At 47.2% G+C, this 26,964-nt stretch overlaps 1 protein-coding gene across 9 annotated transcripts in view; it reads right to left on the bottom strand.

The window, feature by feature from the left end:
- The window catches only part of AGAP1 (ArfGAP with GTPase domain, ankyrin repeat and PH domain 1), a 642,723-nt gene that overhangs the window by 71,744 nt on the left and 544,015 nt on the right, over positions 1–26,964 (bottom strand). For all 9 annotated transcript variants that reach the window (XM_007966740.3, XM_007966741.3, XM_007966743.3 and 6 more), the window contains 3 exons: positions 25,447–25,601; positions 21,171–21,261; positions 12,675–12,897 (listed from right to left, as the gene is read on the bottom strand). In XM_007966740.3, coding sequence (XP_007964931.1) covers positions 12,675–12,897; positions 21,171–21,261; positions 25,447–25,601 — 469 coding nt within the window. The remainder of the gene's footprint in view (positions 1–12,674; positions 12,898–21,170; positions 21,262–25,446; positions 25,602–26,964) is intronic.

Raw genomic sequence — 26,964 nt, 5'->3', positions numbered from 1 at the left:
TGTATGGACAGACCATGTTTTGTCCACCCATTCATCCACAGATGGACACCTGGGTTACTTCCACTTTTTGGCTATTACGAATGACGTTGCTGTGAACACTCATGTGTACACTTTTGTGTGGACATGTGTTTTCAGGTATCTTAGGTATAGACCCGGGAGAGGAATGGCTGGCTCATACGGTAACTCGAGGTCTAACTTTTCGAGGAAGTGCCAGACTATCTTCCCCAGTGGCTGCACCATTTGGCATTTCCGTCGGGAGCGTCGAGAGCTCCAGTGTCTCCACATTCCTCACCAACACTTGCCACAGCTGTCCAAGAGCATGTGCGGTGGGGGCTCATGGGTTTCTGATCTGCATTTCCCTAAAAGGTAATGACATTAGGCATCTTTTCATGTATTTATTGGCCATTTTTAGATCTTCTTTGGAGAAATGCCTATTTACATTCTCAGCCCATTTTTATTTTTTACGGATTTTATTCTTGAGACGAGGTCTCGTTCTGTTATCCAGGCTAGAGTGGAGTGGTGTGGTAACAGCTCACTGCAACCTCAAACTCCTAGACTCAAGAGGTCCTCCCACCTCAGCCTCCCAGGTAGCCGGGACTATAGGTGTGCCCCATTGTGCCCAGCTAATTTTTAAAAGATTTTGTAGAGGTGGGGTCTCACTATGTTGATCAGGCAGGTCTTGAGCTGTTGGCCTCAAGTGATCCTTCTGCCTCAGCCTCCCCACGTGCTGGGATTACGGGCATGAGCCTCCGTGCCCAGCTCTTTGCCTATGTTTAAATTGGACAATCCACCTTCTATTGTTGAGTTGTGCTTTTTTTTTAATTCTTATTTTTTTGAGATGGGGTCTCACTTTGTTGTCCAGGCTGGAGTACAGTGGTGCGATCACGGCTCACTGCAGCCTTGACCCCCTAAGCTCAACCAGTCCTCCTGCCTCAGCCTCCTGAGTGGCTTACCTATGACCACAGGTGCACGTCACCACGCCTGGCTAATGTTTTTTATTTTTTGTAGAGCTGGGGGGTATCCCTATGTTGTCCAGGCTGGTCTCAAACTCCTGGGCTCCAGTGATCCTCCCACCTTGGCCTCCCAAAGTGCTCAGATTACAGGCATGAGCCACCATGCCCAGTTGTAACTGTTCTTTAAATATTCTGGATACCAGACCCCTATGAGATATTTAATTTTCAAATGTTTTCACCCATTCTGTGCATCTTTAGTTTTTTGACACTGCCCTTTCTGAAGCACTAAAATTTTAATTTGGCGAATATTCAATTTATCTATTGTTTCTTTTATTGCATGTACTTTAGGTATCATATCTAAGAAACCATTGCCTAATCTAAAGTCACAAAGATTTACCTCTTATTTTCTTCTAAAAGTTTTATAGTTTCAGTTTTTGCACTGAAGTCGTTGATAAATTTGGAGTTAATGTGCGTGTGTGTGTTTTTTTTTTGAGACGAAGTCTTGCTCTGTCACCCAGGCTGGAGTGCAGTGATGTGATCTTGGCTCAATGCAACCTCCAACTCTTGGGATCAAGTGATTATTTTGCCTCAGCCTCCCAAATAGCTGGGATTACAGGTGCATGCCACCATGCCCAGCTAATTTTTGTATTTTTAGGAGAGATGGGGGTTTCACCATATTGGCCAGGCTGGTCTCGAACTCCTGACCTCAAGTGTCCATCCACCTCCGCCTCCCAAAGTGCTAGGATTACAGGCGTTGGAGTTAATTTTTATGTATAGCATTAGATAAGAGTCTAACTTCATTCTTTTGCAAGTGGATATCCAGTTGTCCCAGGACCACTTCCTAAAAAGACTATTCCTTCCCCATTGATGGGGAAGATGTCTTGGCATCTTTTTTGGAAATCAACTGACCACCGATGAAGGGGCTTATTTCCGGACTCTCGATTCTACTTCATTGATGTGTATGTCTATTTTTACACCAATATCACACAGGCTTGGATCACCATGGTTTTGTAGTAAACTCTGAAATCAGAAAGTGTGAGATCTCCAACTTTTTAACACTTTTTTCAAGACTGTTTTGGTATTTGATGGTCTCTTACCGTACCATATGAATTTTAGGATAAGCTGTCAAATTTTTGGAAAAAAACCAGGCAGCTGAGATTCTGAAAGTGATTTTGCTGACTCTGTACATTGATTTGGACAGTACTGCCATCTTAGCAATAAGTATTCCAACCCATTAACATGATGTCATTTCATTTAATTAGGTCTTCTTTAATTTCTTTCAATGATGGTTTGTAGTTTTCAGTGTACAGGTAATTTACTCCTAAGTGTATTACTCTTTTTGATGCTATTTGTAAATGGAATTGTCCTTAATTTTATTTTGAATGTTCATTGCTAGTGTATAGAAATACAATAGTTTTTTTTTTTTTTTTTGAGATAAGGTCTTGTTATGTTGCCCAGGCTCGTCTTGAACTCCCAGCTTCAAGTAATCTTATAGCCTCAGCCTCAAAAAAACATTGGGATTTAAGGCATGAGCCACTGCACCTGGCCTTTTTGATATTTTAAGAGTCAGAGTTGTGCTCTGTTCCCCAGGCTGGAAAGTGGTGGTTCAATTGTGGCCCACTGCAGCCTTGAAATTCTGGGCTTGAGCAATCCTCCTGCATTAGCCTCTTGAGTAGCTGGGACTACAGGCCTGTGCCACCATGGCCAGCTAAGAGTTTTGCATATTGATCTTGTATCCTTCAATTTTGCTTAACTTGTTTCTTGTGGGTTCCTTAGGATTTTCTACATAAAAGATTATGTCATCTGGAAATGGAGGTAGTTTTACTTCTTCTTTTCAAATCTGGTTGCCTTTGGTTTCTTCTTCTTGCCTAATTCCCTGGTTTGAACCTTCAGTATAATGCTGAACAGATCTGGTGATATTCTTGTCTTGCTCGTGATCTTAGGGGAAAAGCCTGCAGTATTTCACCATAAAGTACCATGTTAGCTGTGGGGTTTTTAGAGATGTCCTTTATCAGGTTCAGCAAATTTCCTTTTATTCCTAGTTTGCCGAGTGTTTGTTACCAGGAAAGGGCAATGGGTTTTGTCAAATGTATTTTCTGCATCCCTTGAAAAGATTATGTTTTTTCTAGCCAGGCGCGGTGGCTCACGCCTGTAATCCCAGCACTTTGGGAGGCCGAGGAGGGTGGATCACGAGGTCAGGAGATCGAGACCATCCTGGCTAACATGGTGAAACCCCATCTCTACTAAAAACACAAAAAATTAGCCGGGTATGGTGGCGCGTGCCTGTAGTCCCAGCCACTCAGAGGCTGAGGCAGGAGAATGGCGTGAACCCAGGAGGCGGAGCTTGCAGCGAGCCGAGATGGTGCCACTGCACTCCAGCCTGGGTGGGCGACAAAGTGAGATTCCGTCTCAAAAAAAAAACAAAAACAAAAACAAAAAAACAAACAGAAAATATTATGTTTTTTCTCTCTTTACTGTATTAATGTGGTATATTACATTGACTGATTTCTGTGTGTTGAACCAACCTTGCCTTGCATTCAATGCCACCTGATCACAGAGTATAATCCTCTTATAGATGCTCTCTGGCTGCAACATCTGCTGGATATGCTAGGCCAGACAACAGTCTGTTAAAGGAAGAAAACAGAAGACTTGGGTCTCCAGAAGTGAGGAATGAAGTCCAGGGACTTGGACTAAGACAGTGAGTCCACAGGTGAGATTGTGGACTTTAATTTTTCCTACTTAGTGCAGACCACAGTGTCTCAAACTTTAATGTGCATAAGAATTACCTAGAGAGTTAAAACACACCACTGGACCCTACCCCCTAGGGATGCTGACTGAGTAAGCCTGGGTGGGGCTCAAGAATATACCTTTCTATGTGATACTGATGCTACGATAAACCACTACATAGATACAAAGCAAAATAAACATGGACCACATCTTCTATATCAGCAGGTCCTCCACAACCACTGGGGAGGGCATGGACCACTTGTCCCTCTCACTGCCAGTATGCATGACCCAGGCCTCAAAGCTGATGTGTCTTCCAGATAAAAAGGAAGCCCAGGAAACTTCATAAATATTATTTTCTTTTAGCACTAATCTACATAATTAAGTGGGTGGAAAAATGACTAGTCTCTTCTTAGAAACGAGGAATTACCCTTCTTTTAAAAAAATTAAAATGGCAGAAGATGCTAGGCATGAAACCAGAACCAGGAACTTTGTGGCCTGAGATATGGCTCACATTGTACCATGCAGATAATAAATATGATTGTGAGGTCTCTGCAATATAGGCTTTACATTCCCAAAAGGCAGTGTTGGGTCAGGGACATGAGTAGGATGTGGTTATGTGAAACAGGGGGGCTCTAACTCTGCACCTGTGTGGGTGGATCTCAACATTTTACAGTTCTCAGTGCTGTTTTTTTTGTGGAAGCTCTTAGGATTAGCACTGGTGGAAGAGAATGAAGACTTTAGAATCATGGCTGTGTGACTTAAAAGGTCAGGTTTTGGCCAGCCACAGTGGCTCATGCCTGTAATCCCGGCACTTTAGGGGGCCGAGGCAGGTGATCACTTGAGGTTAGGAGTTTGAGACCAGCCTGGCTAACATGTCAAAACCCTAAAAATGTATTTTCTACTAAAATGTATTTCTCTACTAAAAATACAAAAATTAGCTGGCTGTGGTGGTGCACGCCTGTAATCCCAGCTGCTTGGGAGGTTGAGGTAGGAGAATCGCTTGAACCTAGGAGGTGGAGGTCGCAGTGAGCCGAGATTGCGCCACTGCACTCTAGCCTGGGCGGCAGAGTGAGACGCCAACCAAAAAAAAAAAAAAAAGAAAAAAAAAGTCAAGTTTGCTACATGAATGTAAACTAAAATGGAAGAGGCTTTATGATTACTTACATTACTGTAAGTGAAGCTACTGTACAGTGGAAAGACACTGTAGTTATATTATTATGCATAAGTTTGCACTACTTATTTAATAAGTTTGACACACGATGGATAATGAGATAGAAACTGACCAGGGGCGAGTGGTAGGGGATGCTGCTAAACATGTCGGTTCTCTCAATGCCACTACTGACATGGATTTGGCAGAAAAGGAACAGGAGCAGCAGCAGGACTGCAGAGCGGCATCTGGAGTCAGATCCTGGTGCCTGCAGTCTGACCCATGCTCCCATGTGACCCTGGCACACTCCTGGGAATGGGGATAATCCAAGCACACAGGGCACTGCACGCTCCGGCCATGTTTTTGTCTCCTTCCTCTTCATTATGAAGAAGAAGAAAGAGAAAAGTACCCTAGAAGACAGAGAATCCCTGGTACAAAATAAGCAAAACACCACTGCAAGACAGGGCCCCTTGGAAAATGCTCGACGGCTGGAGGAATCAAAATAGAGGCCATATTTATTGGCCCATGTTATATAATTCAAGCCTAAAAAGGTTAATCTTCCCATTCCATTCCTTCATATACTCCCACAAGTAGACACGGGCTTGAACGTGGTCAGGACACCTGAAAGCCAGCTGCTGCCTGCTGATGACTTGCCTTCTCATCTGCTAGGGGTAGTAAAAATTCTTAAGCATCAGAAACTCCTTAATTGTCACGACGGTCATATTTCAGAACGTAAATGATAAGGATTTTCAACCCAAGACAGCTCTGTGGTAGCAAAGCCGGCTCCCAGCACACACTGGTTTCTTGCAGGATCAAACAAATAACTGGGGTTCGTGTGTGGCAGGCGGCATGATAAACCGAGAGCACCATTCTGTCCGTCTGGTTCAAAGGCAAATGTAAGTACAGTTATCCTTTCAAAAGCAGATCCCATTATACTTAACCTCATGGAGAATCTTCTTAGAATCACCGTTCTTATAATTAGAGCCAGTCTTTACGGAGAGCTTGCTCGAATTCCCACCAAGCTCCCTGGCGGAGGTTCACTAGATGCACTGCTATATCTGTTGTCAAGTGTAATCTATAGGTATTATTTTAAAGGCAGTGTTAACGTACTTCTCATTTGTACATTTTCCTAATTGGCTTAATATTTATAGCAGAATATTTCTGATCTGGGCCCGGAGCTCTAGTAAACTGAAGCATATTTAGCAGTGTGCTAATGAGGACCATCCAGTCATGAAGGGTGGCTAAGTGAGTTATGGTTCTCTCGGTCTGATTCCAAGTTGGCTTGCTAAGAGAAGTTGCTAAAATATCTTAAGTAAAGGCTGAGGTCCCCGAGCAGCTGTTGCGTTTGCAGACCTGAGGATGTGTAAACTTTATTGGTAGTAAATGTCACTCCTGCAAGCAGACGGTGTGCCTGCAAACCCACGGCTCCTTGGAGGAGTCTGCCACTGTCGTGGCTTGAGCAGGGCATAGTCCCCGCCTGGACAGGGAAACTAGGAGGGTGGACCCGCTCTGCGGCTGGGGCCAGGGCATGCCCACTGACAGGCACGCCGTGGTGACAGAAATTCACTTTGAGTTGCAATTAGTGGCACTGTCATTTTCGGGGGCTCCTGCCAATTAATTAAGCCTGTCAAATAGAAAAACCACAGCGTTCACATGATAATTTATATTGGAAGAGACGAGCCTCACAGAGCACAGCGGCTTCCTCCACAAACAGAATTCTCCCTCAGAGCACTGAAAGAAACGCATGAAAACAAGGCACACAAAACCACACGCAAAAGTGTGCATGTGTGTACGTGTAGGGGGGTCTGCACGGGGAAGAAGAAAGTTAAACTGTCCTTGCTGTAATTGTTAACTCTGATCGCCGGAGTAGAAGACAGGCTGATTAAAACTCCAAACGAGCCCCCAGCTCCCTGAACCCTCTGCGTCCGGGATGATAGAATCAGAGGAGTTTATTCATACCATTAAGCCCCAGAGAACTTAATTGAAAGAAGAGCACAGCCCGGACCTTGACAAGCGGGAGGTCACAGTAATTGCTGCCGGACATATTTAACATTAAGATAATCAGGCCATTAATTACCCTTTGGATCATTAAATCAGCCAGTTGCAAAATGAAATTTCTGCCTCTATTACTCACTTGAGAGACCACAGGGGTGGCCTTTAATTTATCAGTGAGCTTGAGATACAAAGGCTGGGGCTGGGGGAGGGCAGCCGGGGAGGGGGCCCGGGCCCGGCAGTGGCGGCAGGGGCAGGGCATCAATCCGCCATGCTCGGTGATCGTGGCAAATTAACTAGGTAAGATAACCTCCGCTTCCAAAGGCAGGAGCTGGGGGTATGTAAATAGATGAGGGCAGACAGGGAGATCAGAGTCTGCACACCACTTAGCAGGATAATAAAGGAAATCATCCTTGATTATCAGTGCTAATTTGGACACTGCCGGTAGCTTGTTATGCATGTTCTGAGTAGCATTTAATTAATTCAATTGCTTGTTAATGAGGGAAGTGACATGTGGGGAGCAGATGCCACCCAACTGCAGATGGACTCTGGTCATCGCGGCAAAGTCCTTTTTTTATTTTTTTTCTCCTTTCTCCCCCTCCCCATTTTTTTTTTTTTTTTTTAAAGAAAGAAAATAGGAAAAGGTGTCAAGCATAGAGGAACACTCAAAAGAGACAAAACATTGACCTCAGCAGGCCAAGAACTGTTGAAAAATAATAAGATGAGACAATCCTGGGGCTGTGTGGGCAGTCGTGTTCCCTGAGGCCACATTTGGAACAGTGCATCTTTATGCCAGAAATTTGAGCCCGAGATTACTATATTGTGATCTTATGATCAAACCTAACAAGACAAAGACACAGCCAAGTGGTACTGCTTTTAATATCTCAGAGTTAGCTGTAGGGATCCAATTATTTTCAGTTTGGATACATTTCCTCTTTATCAATATCTCCATGTGCATAAATAAGATGAAAGTGGAGTTCCAGAATCAAAGAGAGACGGAACTCACATCACTGGGCAGACTTGTTCCATCTGGAAGTGTACGGCCAGTCTCTCCCACGCAGATTTCTGATGTCTGGCCCCAAATCTTCCTATCGAAGGTGACATCTTTTTATAGGTTAAAGACGAGAAGGGAGTTTAGGCACGGAGGTGAACTTACAAATAACGGGGAGAAGAAAAAGAAAAAGGACGCTAAAAAAGGGAAAAGAACACGTACTAAATCAGCAAACTCGGTTCCCTTCCAAGTGGCATCAAAGAGGTAATGGGTGATTTCAGTTGCGCTTAGAGCTCCTCTCATGGGCTCTTTCAGGGAATTGAAAACACTGTTCTCCACTTCCAGGTTCCTTTGATTTCCTGGCCCAAATCAGCAGGCTCCCAAACCCCCCGTGTAAACAGGCTACCTGCACTGAAATGCAAATAGCAGCGAGTCCCTGCAGGGCCGTGGGGGCCAAATGCTTTGACACCGGGATGCAGAGATGGGAGACGCAGCGCCTCGCAGAGTGAGGCTTCTGCCAAGAGGAAAGAGGCACCAGAGGGCTCTGCTCCGTCTTGCTAGGAAATCACTTGCACTGCAGCCAATCCCAAATGTTTTTAAGTGCAATGGGGACAACAACAAAGAACAACGGGCCAGGGCGCTGCCGTGCAGCCCCGGAAACACTGCTGTGCCGGGGAGAGAGGATGAGAGGATGGAGAGAGGGAGAGAGGATGTGCGTGGACGGACTTACTGAGACGGCTTTGCTGGTGCTGCAAACGTCAAAGCCCCAGTTTCACTCACATGAGGAATTCCAAGGCCCCGAAGGAGCAAGAGCACCTGACATGTGTTCCATGATGACGAGTTCCCGCTTTCACTCAGTTACTCGTTCAATCATTCATCCATGCAGGAGACATTCGCTCCACTGTTTCAACATCTTCACCTCTGAGCTGATTACTCTTGCCTTTGAAAGGCTCACCAAGGAGCTTGGCAACTTCTCCCTACAGTAACACCATGTGCCTCTAACACTGGAACCCAGAGCCCTGCTTGGCTTGTGGCCCCCGGCCCCGCTGCTCAATGCCCTACAACACACTATGCTATGGTACCACACAAATACACAAGCCAGGTATTATAAGTCCTGTCCTACACACAGCTGACTGCTCCCTTCTTAAACCCCTAAAACCTAGTTAGTTCTGTCCACTGTTACTACCTCACCCCCACTTCAACATCCCCACTTAAAATCAATATTTTAAGTGTGTGCTTAAATGGTATCAATAGCAATTAGAGAGGGGAAGTCTGATTCTACCCCAGATGTAGTTAATTGTTGTAGCATTGATCTGTTCTCTAACGCGCTTCTTTCTCCAAATTAAACCCCCATTACAGAGGGGGATGAAGGGCGTCCTCTCTCCTCCTGTGACAATAAATTTAATATCGAGTGCACTGGGAAAAAATGGCAGTTGTTGCAGGATCCATCCAAAAAGATTTTTTTTTTCTTCCTGGGAGTAATTAAAAGATGCTTTTCTTGACTAATGATTCCCCTGTTTAGGAATGGGAAGTCAAGTCAATACTGCTTCAGCCGTCAGCTTCGATTGATCATGATGCTGCTCAAGTTTGAACGGCAGTTCTCAGGGCAGCAGAGATTCACTAGAACCAATTATAAGCCGTCCGAAGCTGCCCTAATCAGGGGTGCAGGGACACGGCAGAGGCCGGCTGTCCAGGGCGCCTGCTGTCCTAACTGGCCGCACAAATAGGTGACTCCAGTGTGCAGCAGTCTCTTTGGGGGAAGATCTGCTGTGTTCTACTTCCCCATGGTCTTAAATTGTGTGTGTGTGTGTGCGCGCGTGTGTTTGGGGGTGGGGGCAGGCGGAATGACGCATTTCTAATTATATTCCACTGTCAGAATGAATCTTCTGCACAAGATGGAATGGACCAGAGCTCCTCGGGAAAACAGCTGGGCCCTTTTTCAAAGAATTACACCGAATATATTGCACTTGGCTTTTCCTTCGGTACAGATAAAAATTTATTAAAATATTTCTTTTTGGTATTACCTCAGGGCCACATTAAAAGAACCTTCCAGCTGTTTCTCCTAACAATCATAGGTTCTGCAGAGACCAGGAGGGGTGGGGGCAGCGGGGAAGGGAGAGCGGGGGTGGCTTCGAAAGGCAGAATCTTCTCACGTCAGGGACAGAACTGCCTACGGAGATTCCAGCCCCAGCTTTCACTTTCCCATTTTCTATTGAGGAGGTGGTGACGGTGGTGGGAGTCTGAATTTCTACTCTGTTATTGGGCTGGGTGTGTTTTGCTTTGGACAGTGTAGTTAAGGCTTCCCGCATGTTCCACCAGGACCCCGGGCTTCCAGCTGGGAGGGACAGAGACCTTGCTGGCTGCCTTTAGTCCTCTTGGGAACAGGTGGGACAGACAGAACCCATGAAGAGACAAACCCCTCCCCTCTCCCCTGCCCCCAGGGTTGCTTTTAAAGTGCCTGGCTCAGAGGCCCTTCCTGCTTCTGCTCTTTGGGCCTCCCCTATCCCTGCTCCTCCTCATTCATGGGAGGCTGCCATCCACGGTGCTGGACTCGCCGACATGCACACCTCCCCACGGGCCAAGCCTGCACCCGCCGAGGCCACTCCCATTCTCCAACCAGCCTTCCCACCTGGTCCCCTGGCCGCGGCCCCGGGAATCACTCCCTATTCCACCTCAGATGCCATCTCTCCAGTGACACTTCCCAGAACGCACCTACTGCCAGCACTCTTCCGAGCCCTGGCACCCTCAGGCGGCCCTGAGAGCCTTCACCAATCACCAGGGAACTGCAATCATCACTTACTGTTTCTTTTCTACCAGAAAGTGCTCAATGATTATTTGCTGATTTTCACTGAAAACAAAACTCCCCAGGAAAATTACCACAGGCACAAAGAAACATTCAATTCTTGTATGTGTTTATCTTCTTAGGTGCGAAGGGAATTTGGAAATTCCACAGTTACCTTCAGCAACAGCAGGGAACCACATCACCAACACCACAGTCTCGGAGAGGAGTTACAACTCGGCACTGCTCTTTAGGAAAGCTATGGTGATTGAAGAAAAGATGGGACTGGCCTGCAACCACTGCACTTGTGAGAAAGCAAGTCTCGGCAATAGGTCTCTACAATACAATGATGTGATGTATGTAACACTGGAAAAAAGACTGGGCTCTACACTCAAGAACTTAATTCAAGGATGCAAATTAGAACTATGAAATACCTGTGCACACACAATCTTCATTTATGAATGAAGATGAAATTATAAAATATTTATCAGGTAAAACATGAACCCATATATTTGCTTCTAATAATTCTAAATTGTTTCTAAATTGTAATGGATGGATAAACAAACTTTTCTAATAATTCAGGGTATTAAAAATAGTGAATGTGCTTCTTTTACATATAAAGAGTAAGATGCATCATTTTTTCCAACTTATTTCAATGTTTTCTGCATTCATACATTCAGCTCAATCTAATTTCCAATCATTTTTCATTTTCAGACCCAGGTTTCCTCCAATGTTATTATCTTTGAAAAAATAGGTATTAAAACATGAATTCATGTTTTAAGCAAGTCCACAGTTGATGACCCAGCCGATTTCTATGGTACTGTTAAATCGAGAAAAATAATTTTTAAAGTCTACAATTTCTTCAGTTTGTAAGAAACTTACCCCTGTTTACACTATAGAGCATAACTCATAAAGTGCTCATGTATCAAAACCATGCAATTTTAAACAAATATGTTCTTTGCACCTTTCCTGTCCTCCCCACTACCACAGAATCCCTCATACGGAGAGCAAGATGAGTAACACACCAGCTTCATTCTCTCCAGTGAGCCAAAGGTGGCACCACAAATTCATTTTTCAGTGTTAATGAATTGAAGTCCACCAGCCCTTCTCACGTTCTTACTGCTCTGCAGTAGAAACCGGTTTCTGTGGCTGAACCACAGATTACCACTTGAACTTTCACTGTATCTGATCAGCAGCAAAACAAATCAGAGGAACCTAAAAAGTACCAGCGATGGGAGACCTCTCCTCTCCCTTCATCTCTTCAGACACCTGAGAGGCAAACACTGACAGCAAACCTCAAACCCCTACTTCCTATTGTGGGGGAAAAACACAGCACCTGGGCAACCCTGGAAGCCACTTGCTTTAGACAAGCACGGAGATGAAACGCTCTATTCTGCCTCCACACCATACGCCTTCTCGGAAGACATGCCATTTTATCACCTCTTAGGAACATTAAATATGTATGTGTACTCAAAACCGGTTTGTAATAGTTGTAAATGAAAAATGGGAAACTAAACGGCCTCAAAATAAATGCGTTTTTTACACTGTTTAACAATTAACATTAATGAGGAGTTACACCATACATTATGCTGAACTTGGTTGACTAAATGTGTTAGAGATATATTTTAGAAAATAAAATATATTTTGTTACCATAAAAATAACTTTTGTGTGATGGTGGCGGGGGGGGGGGGGGAGTGACAGAGCAGATACTTATCAAAGCTATAAGAATAACAAAATTAAAGGATCAAAAATTCATAATTAGTGTCAACGGCACAGCTTATGCCTATTAGAAATGTATTAATTAAAGTAATATATTCATAAGGTTAGAAGCTTAATACATTTCTGAGAGGGGGAGAGAAATCCCCAAGGCCTAAAAACAAACATAAAAAATTAAGGAGTGTGAATTATCCACGTCTGCTTAAGACCAATTTTAAACACAGACATTCCTATGCCTGATGAATCAGAACTCCTGAACTCCTACAGGTTATCAGGGCCATCCCAATTGTGGCTGTCATTACGATCACTTCCAGTTGCCTAACTGTTGGTAAACGTGTCGGGAGCCAGGCATCTTCCAAAGTTCCTACCTTGTGGAGTCTACTGAGGGTTTCGTCCGCCCCTGGCTGCTCTCTTCCCAGACGCTGTTGGCTAGCTCGTTCCCGATGGATGACATCACCTTGATGAGCTCGATTGGCCAGTCATCCAGGTCCAGAGATCGGACTCGGGAAAGGTGGGTGCCAAGATTCCGGTGGATCCCTGAGCACTCGATGCACATGAGGGCTCCCAAGTTCAAACTGGCCCAGTTAGGATCTATGGGAAGAGGAACAGAATGCAAAATGCAATCAGACCATCATCTCTCATTCCACCTGTCCTTAGAAATACAAGGCCACGAATCAGTCAAACTTCGCGTTGACAGGCTCTTTCTAGAACCACATCCATGGCTAGAAGAGATGCCCCCTAGCCAGCGCTCAGTCCTGTTTGAGGTGTCCCAAACGACTGGCAGTTGGTAGCAGCTTCAGAACACATTTGGCTGAAGCCAAAGCCTTGGAATTTCCCACACAATAAATAATTGACAGCGTTGGTTTGGATAGAAAAGATGCACTTTCCCATACATCATAGCAGCTTTCACCTTGAGAGGGCTGACCTGTACAGGAAAAAAACACATGTGACTCGGCATCAACTGGGGACAGCTGCTGCCGAGGAGAAGTGCTGAGGGGCACCTGGGTGACACCGTGACTCTGGTCATTCCCTCATTGCTACCTCTGCAGCCACTGGCACATCAAAGTTTCTAGGAGGTACACAACGGGCATGCTTGCAAATTTCAAAGATGAGAGAGAGGTACACTACAGTGAAAAAAATATCGTTTTCAGTGATGTTATTTAACTATAGCTACTGAAGCAACTGCACTGTGGGCAAGTTGGCCGGCAAGGCCCTTTGGTGGGGTTATCACGCAGCGCAACCAACGCTGACTTGCAGAATGAATGGTGACAGGCTTTGGGCTGTGAAACTAGACCAAAGACTAGTGCAAGGATTGTGCAGGACAAGAAATGGGTTCAGACAGCAGCACTGGGACCCCAGAACGGGAGCATTCACTGCGTGAAACTGGCTGGCATCATCAGAAGACCAAGAACTCAGGCCCGGGTTGACTTCATGCTAGAATCTACAGCTGATGTGCCAAGATGGGGTTGACCTTGAGAGTCAATGGCTTTCACCACTGTAAGTAGACACGGCTTACTCACCTGGGAATAGGCAATGTTTACTCCGGGCACACTTGAACAGTCAACAAAAGACCAAGTAGCTCAGGTCACATTTGACTCACTGGGGAGACATCTTTTGTTTTATAAATGTCAAGTGACCAGCAATAGCTTTACGCCAGTTGATCAGAAATCAGAAAACCAGTCCTTTATTTAACATCTACTGCACGTGCAAGAAGGCAGTGATAGATACCACAAGAAATGTGAGAAGACGCCGGGCGCGGTGGCTCATGCCTGTAATCCCAGCACTTTGGGAGACCGAGATGGGCGAGATGAGGTCAGGAGTTCGAGACCAGCATGACCAACATGGTGAAACCCTGTCTCTACTAAAATTACAAAAAAGTTAGCTGGGCATGGTGGAGGGCACCTGTAATCCCAGCTCCTCGGGAGGCTGTGGCAGGAGAATAGCTTGAACTCGGGAGACGGAGGTTGCAGTGAGCTGAGATCCTGCCACTGCACGCCAGCCTGGGCGACAAAGCGAGACTCCTTCTCAAAAAAAAAAAAAAAAAAAAAAAAGAAAAGAAAAGAAAAAAAAAGAAATGCAAGAAGAGAGATCTGTGACCTCAGAGAGGTTCTCACTGGGAAGGGGAAACCTATGCATCAAATGGAGAAAACCCAAGCAGAAGAGAACAGAGAAATGCAGAGACTCAATGCTAAAAAGTACAGTCAGAACCAATGCGCAAGTGGCATGGGAAGGAAGAGGGCAGCGGGGACAGAAAGGATGGCCACATGGGGGATGCCCTGGTCTGGGAATGTGGAGGGTGGAGGCATGGCACACAGCTGGCATGGACCCCTCCTCGCCTGTGGCTCTCCCTTTGTGTCTGCACAGCCCACCTCTCCACTGGCCCCCTCTGCTTCTGCACCTCTGGATCACTGACAACCAGGTCTCCACCTCCAGATCACGGATGCAGCACAGCCAAAGTCACCAGCCCCTTCCAGGGCTAAACCCAAAAGACTCCTGTGGCCAACATTTCACTTGGCCTCTTGTGGGCTGGTCACTGCCCAACCCCACCTCACAACACTGACTACTACTTTTTTTTGAGATAGGGTCTCTCAAGGTGGCACAATCACTGCTCACTGCAGCCTTAAACTCCTGGGCTCCAGTGATCCTCCTGCCTCAGCTTCTCGAGTGGCTGGTACCACAGGTGCATACCACCATGCCTGGCTAACTTTTTACATTTTTTTTGCAGAGATGGGGTCTTGCTATGTTGCCTAGGCTGGTCTTGAACCCCTGGGCTCAAGCAATCCTCCTGCCTGGGCCTCCCAAAGTGTTGGGATTACAGGCATAAGTCACTGTGCTGGGCCAGGGCTAACTTCTGATACCTTTTTGGTCAACAACCTCTCTGGATTTTTTTCCCACTTTCCTGGTTGCTCTGTTGGGATCTCTTTCCCAGCTCTTCCTCCCTGACCTCAGGGCTCCTGTGGGGTCATCTCTTCCAACTCTGTAGTCTCTTTTAGGCCAACCCAACCCACACTTTAATCACCACCCAAGCACTAACACCTCTTCCTGGCTCCCGAATTATCATATACGCAACGACCACGTACATTTCAGTTGGGAGAATCTCCTCGACAATATCCACTCTGCAAATGCATTCTTCTGCCAGGTCCTTCCTGTCTCAGCCATTCAAGCTGGGACCCCAGGCGTCCACCTTGATTCTTCCATCATTCCCACAGCCAATCACAAGGTTCTCAACCTGTCGTAAGTCCAACCCTTTCTTCTTGAACCTACTGCTCCGATGGGCATCCTCACCAGTATTGCAACTGGGGTGCAAGGGGCTCCTGTCTGCGGCCTTGCCCGTCACTTCCCTGCAGACCTCTTCACACAACAGCCAGGGCCCCAATGAACACAGTACTGCTGATCATGTCACACCACCGCTCAAAACCCAGCACCTCTCCTGCTCCCTTATGTCCCCACATGTGGCCCATCAACAAGTGCTGTGGGGAAGGGTCTCACACACTGTCCCTACTCACATCTGGATCCCTACAGCCACTTGCCTAAACTCTTGCCAGAACCTCTGATTTGGTTCCTATTCCCGCCCCACTGCCCTCCATGCTGCTGTGGGTTGCAGACACAGAAGCCACTCACGCTGGCCTCTCGTTCAGACCTTCGTGCACCTGCCTCCTACCTCTCCCAAGCAGTTCCCAGGCTGTCAGGTCCAGATCTGAAGGACGACATGAACACGTGGGACACGTTCCTGTGCCTGGACTCTGAATTCTGTGCAACCCAAAATGCTGCAGGGGGCGGGCAGTAAAGTGTTCCAGGGCCCCGTGCTCACCACCCTCCGCTGAGAGACAGGGAAGGCTGGGGCTGACTGAGGGGAGAACCTCGCCTCTGCTCCGGCAGAGAATGACTCATCGGCAAGGGTTGGTATCAAAGCATCACCACTGCAACTTCCTTGAAAGACATCTTAAGGCCAACTGGGACACTTCGCTGTGTCTCGGCCTGGGTGGAGAACCTCGGCCTGTGGCTGATCCCAGCCTCCTGGCACGGCCTCAGACCTCTGAACTGTCTCCTGCCCCCGACGTGGCTTCAGGCCCTGCTGGTTCCACAGCCCCAGGCCTGCCGTGCCTGCTCTCCAGGCCCCCACACCTGTGTGCGTGCCACCTGCCAGCACTGCCTTTCCACCTTTGTCCTCTGCAAGCCTCTCGCTCTCCAGGCCTCAGCTCCCCTCCTGAGAAATGAGGCTAATAATTCCCACCCTCAAGGGGCTGTCAGAAGGATTAAAAGCTGCGAGGCACTTAGAGCAGTGGCTGCCCCGTGGGAAGTACAGTGTTAGGTGTTGGCTGTAATTACATCTGTTCCTTCACATATTCAACCAATATTAACACGCTGGCTTCTGGGGATACAGCGGTGAAGAAAACGGAGAAAAATCCCTGCCCACAGAAATGTAGGACGTAGATTCTATGGGGACAGACCAACCAGGAAAAAGTAAAAAAAAACCAGGCCCAGTACAGTGACTCCCGCCTATAATCCCAGCACTTTGGGAGGCCAATGGGGGAGGATCGCTGAAGGCCAGGAGTTTAAGAACAGCCTGGGCAGCATAGTGAGACTACCTCTCCACAAAAATTTAAAAAAATCAGCTCGGCATGGTGGCATGCACATGTAGTCACAGCTACTCAGGAGTCTGAGGTGGGAGGATTGCTGGAGCCTAAGAGTTGAAGGCTGCAGTGAGCCATGATTATACTGCTGCAACCAAGGACAGGCCCTGAGAGGCAGCCCAGCTGCTGCACTGCTGCACTCCATCCTGGGCTACAGGGCAAGACCTCATCTCAACCCACTCCTGCCCCCACCCAAACCAGAAAAGAGCTAAGAAAATTGTACAATACACCAGAGCTAGGAAGCCCCCAGGGCAGGACAGCAGGGAGTAGGGATGTGTGTGTGTGATTTCAAACCTGGTGGTCAGGGAAGGACTAAGAGGCAACAATGGGACAGAGACCCAACGTTGCGGGACCCGAGGTTCTATTTGTGGGCCAAGCTGAAGATGAGAGCCTGGATGTGCTCCTACCGTAGGCTGTGGTGAGCTATCTGGTGGTAGCGGTGGGTGCCAGTTCCCTCTTGTATGTAGGCCTGGAGTCCACAAAGGGAAATAAGGCAGGATTCTAGACATCAGAAAGGCCCAGGAGAGAGGGGCACGTGTGAGGACCACGTGTGAGGTCCACGCAGCAGGGCGGGAGGGACCAGCACACGGTCAGCTCTGACCAGGGCTTCACGGACGACATGGAAGGGCAGACAGAAAGCAGCGGAAGCGGTGGGCTGCCTCTCAGGGCCTGCCCACGAAGGTCAGACCTGCTGGTGAGAGCCACTGATGGTCCCAAGCCCTAGGATTCTCAAGGGCCCTCAGCTGTGGACTTCCCTTGGCATGTTCCTGGCAGAAGGCAGGCAACAGGTGCCCTAAACAAAGGCCCCACTGTCCGATGGGCCTGGGACACGCTGGGATGGGCCGTGCTAAACAGGTATCTTCAGAGCAGGACTCCTCAGAAGTACAGGTGTCCGAAGGCTGCAACTTCCTGGGAGGTGGATGCTGTTAAGAGTTTCCCAAATTCACTGGCTCTCGGAAACCCTTTATAGACAGGCACCCCCAAAGCCCCAGAAGCTCAGCGTCCACTCTGGAAACAGTGCTCTGGGATGTGCCCAGTGCGCAGACAGAGGGGGCCCCTGGCGGTCTAGAGCATTAGGGGGCCAGGGAGCTGTTACCACAGTTCCAAATTCCACGCTGCATGAAAATCCCCAAGCCTCAAAAGATCCTACCACTCAGACACAACTGGTGCTAACCTTTCAGAGTTTAGCCTTACAGATCTTTCCCCGCTAAATACCTGTAAATATTCGTTAGGTTCATCCAGACTCATTGTCATACCCCTTTTTCATTGTACAACACATGAAGTTTCTTTATCTCAGTTAAGCCCCCCACCCTCCCCTTTTTTCCCTTGAGACGAAGTCTCACTCTGTCGCCCAGGCTGGAGTGCAATGACGCGATCTTGGCTCACTGCAAACTCTGCCTCTCCAGTTCAAGTGATTCTCCTGCCTCGGCCTCCCAAGTAGCCGGGATTACAGGCATGTGCCACCATGCCTGGTTAATTTTTGTATTTTTAGTAGAGATGGGGTTTCACCATGTTGGCCAGCCTGGTCTCGAACTCCTGACCTCAGATGATCCACCCACCTCGGCCTCCCAAAGTGCTGGGATTACAGGTGTGAGCTACCATGCCCAGGCTCAATTAAGTCTTTTCCCATGATTTTCAAAGGTAGAAAAGAGAAGACATCACCATGAACTGCTTTTCAATTGTTAAGACATTTGGGATGCTTCTGATTTTTTCGCCATACAAAGCACTGTGATGAACACCTGGAAAGACAGATCTCTGCGCCTGCCTTGCTCAATCCCATCGGTTTAGTTCCTGGAGTGTACACCTGGAGTCAAGGGCATCCACTCTTCAAAAGCTTTTATATACATTCTCAAAAGGCCCCATGGAGAGGTTTACAGTTCATCATCAGTGTGGGCAGTGTACCTATCCTGGTACTTTCACCAAAATTGGGTATTTTTACTCAACACATCCTTGCCAACGTGCTACATCTTCTGAGCCTTTCCATTCTTCTCAAGGCCCTTGTTCTTGAGAAATACAGCAGGCTGGCCAACAGCTTCGTCTGAATCCTGCTACGGGACTTGCTATTTCTGTGACCTCAGACAAATGACTTGACCCTTCAGGCTCCTCAATTCCTCCCCTTTAAGTGGGGCCCACAGGAGCAGCAACTGTTAGGGTTGCAGAATGAAAAGACAACGCATGCGAGGGTTGGCATGGGGCTGACATAGACCACACATTTAGCAAATGCGTGCTTGCTATCGCCTCTTTCTCCTGAATTGTCAAACTCTGCCCTTCCCTTTGTCCCTGTCTATCTGCTCAGGTGGTCTTGCTCAGAACAAACTGGCCCACACTTCCCCTGCACTGGCCTCCCTTTCCCACCCCCATCCGCACTCACATGCACAAGCTCATCTCAGACAGGACCTGCGACCTCCGATTTGCCAGGTATCACGGTCCCCGCAAGCCATGGATGGCTTTCTTTTAAAGCAACCTTCAGATGCACGGTGGAAACAACTGCAGGCATTTTCCTTAATGGATGTTCTCATATTTCTCAGGTTTGTGCTTTTAAAAAAGCTCTTACTTTTAAAACTTTTTGATAGAAACATACTTCAAATAACTGCTTCTCTCTTCGAACTTCATTTCACCACACGTTTGAAAGTAAAACTTAAAAATTCAAACACAAGGAGGTGCTTTAAAGAAGAACCCCAAGATACTTGGAGAAGAACCCCTTCCCTCAGCCGCAGGACAGACTCCTCCACAGAGGCCGCGGACGGACTTTTGATCTCTCTCCTGCCTGCTACGCTGCTGAGTGCACTCTTGGAGGGGTGCTTCCCTTCCCTTTTGTCTGGAGCAGTCCTGGGCTCCTGTCTCCCTTCCCGGCCGAGCTGACCCCGGCTGGCCTCCTCCCTGCTTTGCCTCTATTCCAGTCTGTTCAAAATGGTCTGGCGAGATCCGTCTCCCCAAGTGGAGCTCAGGGTCCATCTCCTTCCTGCTCTCAAACTCCAGTGATGTCCCTCTTCTTACAGATGAAGAACAAAGCTGGAAAGTTTCACTTAGCACTCACACTCCAACTGGCTTCTACCGGTTTCCCAGCCCAAACAGCACCTCTGATCCTACAACCACCCGGAGAAGCTCTCCTCAAGCCACTCACTTTGCTCACAGTGATTCCTTCGGCCCCTTCCCTGTACACACCCTGCCCATCTCCAGAGCCCTGCTGACAGACAGCTCCTGCGTGGGTGGCAAGGCCACTGTGTGCCCCTGATGACTCTCCCCAGCGCTCAGCTCCATGGTCAGCAGGTCGGTGCCTTGTCCAGTGCGTTTCAGGCTTCAGGATGGCAGGACCCACCACGCTATGCACGTTTGACTCCTGGGCAGCACCCAGCCTGCTACCAGCACCTCTTATCTTGTTCGAACTGGACTTCCTTCTCTTCAAAACACTACTTAACAAAAAAAATCTGAATGGAAGAAGTTTACAGAATGTCTCCAATACTGTCTCTGGGCTGGGACTGCAACAATGAAAATAAGTCCGTACTGTCAACATTATGAACAGCAAAATGACTTTTTCAAAGGGAAAATAATAGTATGGATTAGACAACAGAAAGCATGAAATAAAACTGGGTTACTCTATGGCACAAAGCAGTACTTACAACTTCTATCCGTTCAATCAGAGGCATTAGTGGGTAACGGATTTAAGACCAAAAAAAAAAAAAACAAACAAAACCAAAGACATCATTTGATGGTGAAACCCAGAACATATGATTGTGAAATTAAAAAAACAATACCCAGAAATCTCTAGGCAGGAATGAACCAATTATATTCTATTTTTATGAAAAAAACATCAGTAAGTGATCACCGATTAATCAGAAAGTAAGCCAGCCACCATGCCTGGCTAATTTTTAATTTTTTGTAGAGATGGGGTCTCCCTGTGTTGCCCAGGCTGGTCTTGAACTCCCGGCCTTCCTAGCCTTGGCACAGGCTGTGGGGCCGAATCCTTCGCACCCCAGGTGTGACTGTTGCTCATCGGATGCCAAAGGCAAGGAAAGACTCAGAGAAACGCACCCCGCAGACAGGGGCGAGGCCTGTGTGGAAGGTGCTCTGTTAAGGTAAAATCCAAACAAAATATCTCAGTTTCCTAAAAGCAGTTAACTCTTATCTGCCAAACAGGACAGATGTGAGTCTCCTGCAACCCAGGCCTAGTGGGACCATGTGGTCTCCAGCTGCAGAGCACCAGCCCCTGCTGCCACCGCATACACTTACTCTGGGTATCGCAGTCCACACAGTGGGAGTTCCCGCGCATGTTCCGGATCGACTGCAGGGCCATGGCCTCGCTCTGGCTCGTCAGCCGGGACTGGGCACGAGGAAGACACAAATACAAGGAGAAACGCACATCACTGATAACGTCGGGGAAAGATCAAACAGATTGGGAGCAAATGTAGGATGAGGGTAATTTCCAAAAAATCACCCCTGTTTTGATGTCTTGGGGAAAGAGCGTAACTGAAGGAGAAATCATCATGCATGGAGCTGGGGGAGGGAGGAAATGTCACATTTTAACACTCATCAGCTGAGAGGGACTCTGCCAGAAATGGCAAAGAGGACAGTTCTGGATCATCTGTGAATAAACATGGACCATGGTCACCTGGAGAAGGTAAATGGGTAACTTTCTGGGCAGTAGCCACATGTCTACTTGGTATGAAGAATGAGAAAGAAATAATCCGTTTATAAGCCCAGGGTTAGGGCTTCATCAGCACTGTAAGACATATCTCATGGTTCCTTGTCAGAAAACCCCATCCGTACCACACATCACCCTGGGAGATGCACCTGTCATCTGAAGACCCTCAGTTGTCACAGTGATGAAGCCACTCACCAAGGTGGGGGCAGGGAGAAACATGAGCATAGCTGAGGGTGCTGATTCTTAACCTTACACTTGATGGCTTGCTTTATTTATTTATTTATTTATTTATTTATTTATTTATTTATTACTAACTATTATTTAAGCCAGCGTCTCGCTCTGTGGATGAAGCTGGGGTGCAGTGGCGCGATCATAGCTCACTGCAGCCTTGAACTCCTGGGCTCAAGTGATCCTCCTGCCTCAGCCTCCTATACTGTTGAGATTACAGGTGTGAGCCACTGCACCTAGCTCTATGGTCTTCTTTAAAAAGGATTTAAAAACATACGTGCTCATTGCAGCAAGTTTAGAAAATACAGAGAGGGGAAAAAGAACATAAAGATTTATAAACAAAGATATGGCCATCCATAGTTAAGCATTATTAACATTTTGATATCTGTTCTTTCAGCCTGTTGTTTAAACACATCTACATACACGTATGTACTTTAAAAAGCCAGCATAATACATATTGCTGCGTAGAAACCTGCCCTTTCCAGCCTAACGGAATCTGTTCATTGCTCAGTGCCATCCCATCGTCTCTGACATCATCATTTTAAATGGCTGCATAGCAGTCCACCTAGTGAAGACCTATTTATTAAGTTCTCTTTGGTGGACATTTAAGTCACTTCCAATTTTTCTCTATCATAAACGATGCTGTAAGAACATACGATGGCAAAGTCTTGGTACACATTCATGATTATTTACTAAGAATACATTCCCGGAAGTAGAAGTTCTAAGTAAAAGGATATGTACTGGAGATGTACCTTTTTCCCCGCCTAGAGAGAAGATCTTGCTCTGTTGCCCAGGCTGGAGTACTGCAATCACAGCTCATAGCAGCCTCCATCTCCTGGGCTCAGGTGGTCCCCCCACCTCAGCCTCCTGAGTAGCTGGAACTACAGGTGTGAGCCATGCATCTGGCTACTTTAAAATTTGTAGAGACGGGGGTTCTCCCTACGTTGCCCAGGCTGGTCTCAAACTGCTGGCCTCAAGTGATCCCCCCACCTTAGCCTCCCAAAGCACCAGGAGTACAGGCGTGAACCATCGTGTCTGGCTAGCTATGTACAGTTTTTAAGGCTTATTTATTAAATATGCATTTAATATTACAGTTAAAGCAAAAATGGATCAATTTCAGAGGACAGTTAGTTACAATAAGCTTGATTTTTGTGTAAGAATTCTTCGGCCGGGCGCGGTGGCTCAAGCCTGTAATCCCAGCACTTTGGGAGGCCGAGACGGGTGGATCACGAGGTCAGAAGATCAAGACCATCCTGGCTAACACGGTGAAACCCCGTCTCTACTAAAAAATACAAAAAAAAAAAAAAAAAAAAAAAAAGAATTCTTCATAAATTGAAACATCTCATGTCAAATTGATGTGAAACAATATATTACTTGCTACATAATAATAAATTGTAATGTATTAATTACTACTGTCTAATTAGCATCATGTGTTATTGAATTTTAATTCCCTTTGGTTAGATACCCAAGTATTCAAAATATGTTTAAACAGTTTACATTGGCTTCTGGAATGCACATGTATGATCTCACACACACACACACACACACACACACACACACACGGATGTGCTTCTGTCTCTCTGTGTACATGTATCACTTCTGTGGTTGGTTGGTTTCTCTGTCTGTCTGTCTGTCTAGCTATGCCTATACTTGTATCAGCTCTCAATTATCCACTGGCAGGTAAAACACTATAAAGCTGGTGCTCAACTTGGCCTGTGTTTTTGCCCTCCTGCCACTCCTTGTGGACAGTATTTCCATGTTTTATGCCCTCACACCTGTTCAACCAATGCCCAAGATGACCAGCTGTGAGTCGGCCACCTTTGGTTGCTCAACGCATCCTCCTCCCAAGGGAGCAATTCCCCGGAGCACAGGCGCCTAGTGGGGGCCAAAGGGCAGCATTCTAAAGGCTTACATGTGCATTGGCTGAGACATGAGCAGGGAGGAGCCTGGCAAGGTGTGGAATGGGAAAGGCTGCCACCATCCCAGATCTTCCTGAATTAGGTCGAGATGGCATGGGCTCAGAGTCTGCTGTGAGAGACTGTGATTCTCCCATGAAGGCGGGAATCTGTGCCTCTCTGTTTGGTAACACATCCTGCCTCCCCGTCTTCCTTCGCACAATGAGCTGCCCACGCTTGGAGGACGCGGCGTGCTGTTGCTCCCCATCGAGGTGGCCCCAAAGCACCCTGTGCTCGTTTCAGGAGGCACATTGCAGATGCATGTGGATGTGACCCAGTAAAGCCAGGGTGTATGGAATGAAAGGCAGTGGCTCTCCCCACCTTGGGTATAAAACATCTTTTAAAAAGGGAAGCAAATTACATTATAATAATAATGACTGTGGTCTGGTTTACCCTGGTTAAAGAGGGTAATAAAATAAGACACTTTATCTTTCTGAAAGACAGACTCTCTTTTCAGTGACAAAGCTGCACATAAATCATTGGCAGAAATTTCTTTAAATGGTTACAAATGAAACTGCAGGTCGGTGGGTAACGTCCTGTCTCTTAGTTTCTAGTTGTACATAGTTTGAAATATCAAAATGCTCTCCAAAAATCTAAAGCATCCCAACAAAGAGGCTGAAGAGAACCAAACATTAAAATAATGACATGGAAGCAATCCTTGATGGGAAAAAGGACTTTTGTAGAAGGAATATCACTGGGCAGTAGTCTAGAGACTACAGGTTAAGCCAGGTGCAGTGGCTCATGCCTGTAATCCCAGCACTCTGGGCATCTGAGGCAGGTGGATCACTTGAGCCCTAGAGTTTGAGACCAGCCTGGGCAACATGATGAAACCCCACCTCCACAAAGAATATATATTAAATCAATAAATATATAAATAAATAAGCAAGCAAGCCAGGCACGGTGGCACATGCCTGTAGTCCCAGCTACTCAGGAGGCTGAAGTGGGAGGAATGCTTGAGCTTGGAGATTGCAGTGAGCTGGGATTGTGCCACTGTACTCCAGCCTAGGTGACAGACAGAGAGACTCTCTCCAGAGAAAAAAAAGAGAGAAAAAAAATACAGGTTAAAATCTTTTTTCTTTTTTAGCTAAATAACTACAGAAAAAAAATTGCCTCTAATTATTTTTTTAGTATAGAAAAGAGCTGCAACACCACCTCTAATTATTGAATAAAACACATACCAGGCTTTATCAGTTTAGATAACAGAAACTTTATCTTCCCAAGCTCCCTGCACGCTCATACAGACCCTGTACTTTTCATTTATGTCCCTAACAAGAGACGGTTTTCCAACTTGATGTCAATTTGAATTCTCGGCATTTATGAGAAGAGTGCATCTTTTAAGTCCGTCTCTTTTTTTCTGAGCGTATTCTGTCCAGAACAAAAATAAATGTGGACCCAGAAGCCACAAGAGTCCAAAAGATTCCCTCTGGGATTGGCTGAGAGAGTGAAGATTTAACCTTGGCTCTTCTGCCAGGGAAGCATGGTCAGGCTGGAATACTCACATATGACGGTATAGACATAGGTGTTTCTGATCGTTTTAGTTATTGAGCTTTCTGCTCGCAAAGAATAGCTAGGTCCTGTCATTCACACCAGTCCTCTATTTTCCCCTCCCTGGGGCATTACTTGGGGCCCGCATTCCCCCTGAGCAGCCGCAGCCTTGGTTTTGGGCAGCCTGGGGCCTCACCTTGTTCTTGCTGCTCTCGCACGACTGCAGGCTGGCCAGGATCTGGCTCTCGATGGCTTGGACCCAGGCGTCCCGCTCCTCATATGTCGTGGCTTCAAAGTGCCACGTTTGGCCAGTGAGGGACACAATGATAAACTCAAAGTTTTCTTCTTGTTCTGAAACACAGAGTGTGGGATGAAGAGTTTAGCTTTCATGAGACAGCAGTCCCCCTGCCGGCCCTCTGTCATAGAAGTGCCTCTGGGTTCAGCTGCCCCTGCATGGGCTGGTGGTGCACACAGCACTGGACAACCACGGCAGCGGAGATCTGAATCCATGCACCTCCCAACCCTCCAGATATGGTTCCTAAGGCCAGCATGGCTTAGCCAGGTTTCAACTAAGGCTCAGGGAAGAAGGCCTGATGAAATCGACGAGTGATGTCAGCGTGTCTGTGTGGCGCACACACAAAGCAACTTACGAGAATAACTATGTAACTCACGGCTGACCATCCTTATCTGTGGGATGAAAATTAAGTTAGGGCCGCTAACCTCCGGATGCAGGGTTAATTTCTACCCAAGCACTCGCATAGATCCACAGACATTCCATGGAAAGAGGAACGTGGGAAGGTTTCTGTTCTTTTATGGCAGAGGACCTGTTACCGTGGGAGAGGCATCAATTCCCGTGTTTCAGTTGGGCAGAGTGCGTGGGATCCCGCGCGCCTTAGGAGGATCTCAGCTGAGACAGGCCCCAGACTTGGTAGCCACTCTGGGGCTGTGTCTGGAATGGGAAGAAAGGAACTTGGGGCTACCCCTGCGACCCCACCTGCCACATCTGAGTCTTTGGGCAAGTTCCTTGACTCTTCCGAGGTTCATTTTTTCTAACCCATAAGATGAAGGCAAAGGGCACCAACTGTCTAGTGCTTTTCTGCTAGTTCCATGAAGTGTACAGACCCACGCGGACGTGGGGCCTGGTCCACGGGAGACACTCCACAGATTCACGTCGGCCTCTGTTCATGATTCCTGTCCCCACTCCCAGCCCCCAAGTCGCTGCCAAAGGAGGAGGCACCACTGGCAAAGAGCGTAACTAACTGCAGACAAGCATGAATAATTTTTTTTGAGATGGGGTCCCACTTTGTGGTCCAAGCTGGAGTGCTGTAGTGCGATCACAGCTCACTACATCTTCCACCTCCCAGGTTCAAGCGAGCCTCCTGCCTTTGCCTCCTGAGACCCTAGGCTGGTCTCAAACTCCTGACCTCAAGTGATCCTCACTCCTTGGCCTCCCAAAGTGCTGAGTGACAAGTGTGAGCCACTGCATCAGACCCTCATTAAGAAATCTTCAGCTGGGATTTTAGACGCAACACCTCATTTGACTCAATGTTTCCAGGCCCTGGCCTGTGAACTAGCTGCATTAGAATCCCCTGGTGAGCAACTATGATTGGTACTGACTTCCATCTACCTGTCTGCCAACCACTTTACTTATCTCCGTCCCCAGCCCGTGGCCTTTGGGCTGGCTCATGTCTACTGCACAGACCTCTGACCTTCC

This window comes from Chlorocebus sabaeus, chromosome 10 (genome assembly GCF_047675955.1).
Source record: "Chlorocebus sabaeus isolate Y175 chromosome 10, mChlSab1.0.hap1, whole genome shotgun sequence".
NCBI classification, from domain to species: domain Eukaryota; kingdom Metazoa; phylum Chordata; class Mammalia; order Primates; family Cercopithecidae; genus Chlorocebus; species Chlorocebus sabaeus.
This window is presented reverse-complemented; position numbering and strand designations above follow the sequence as displayed.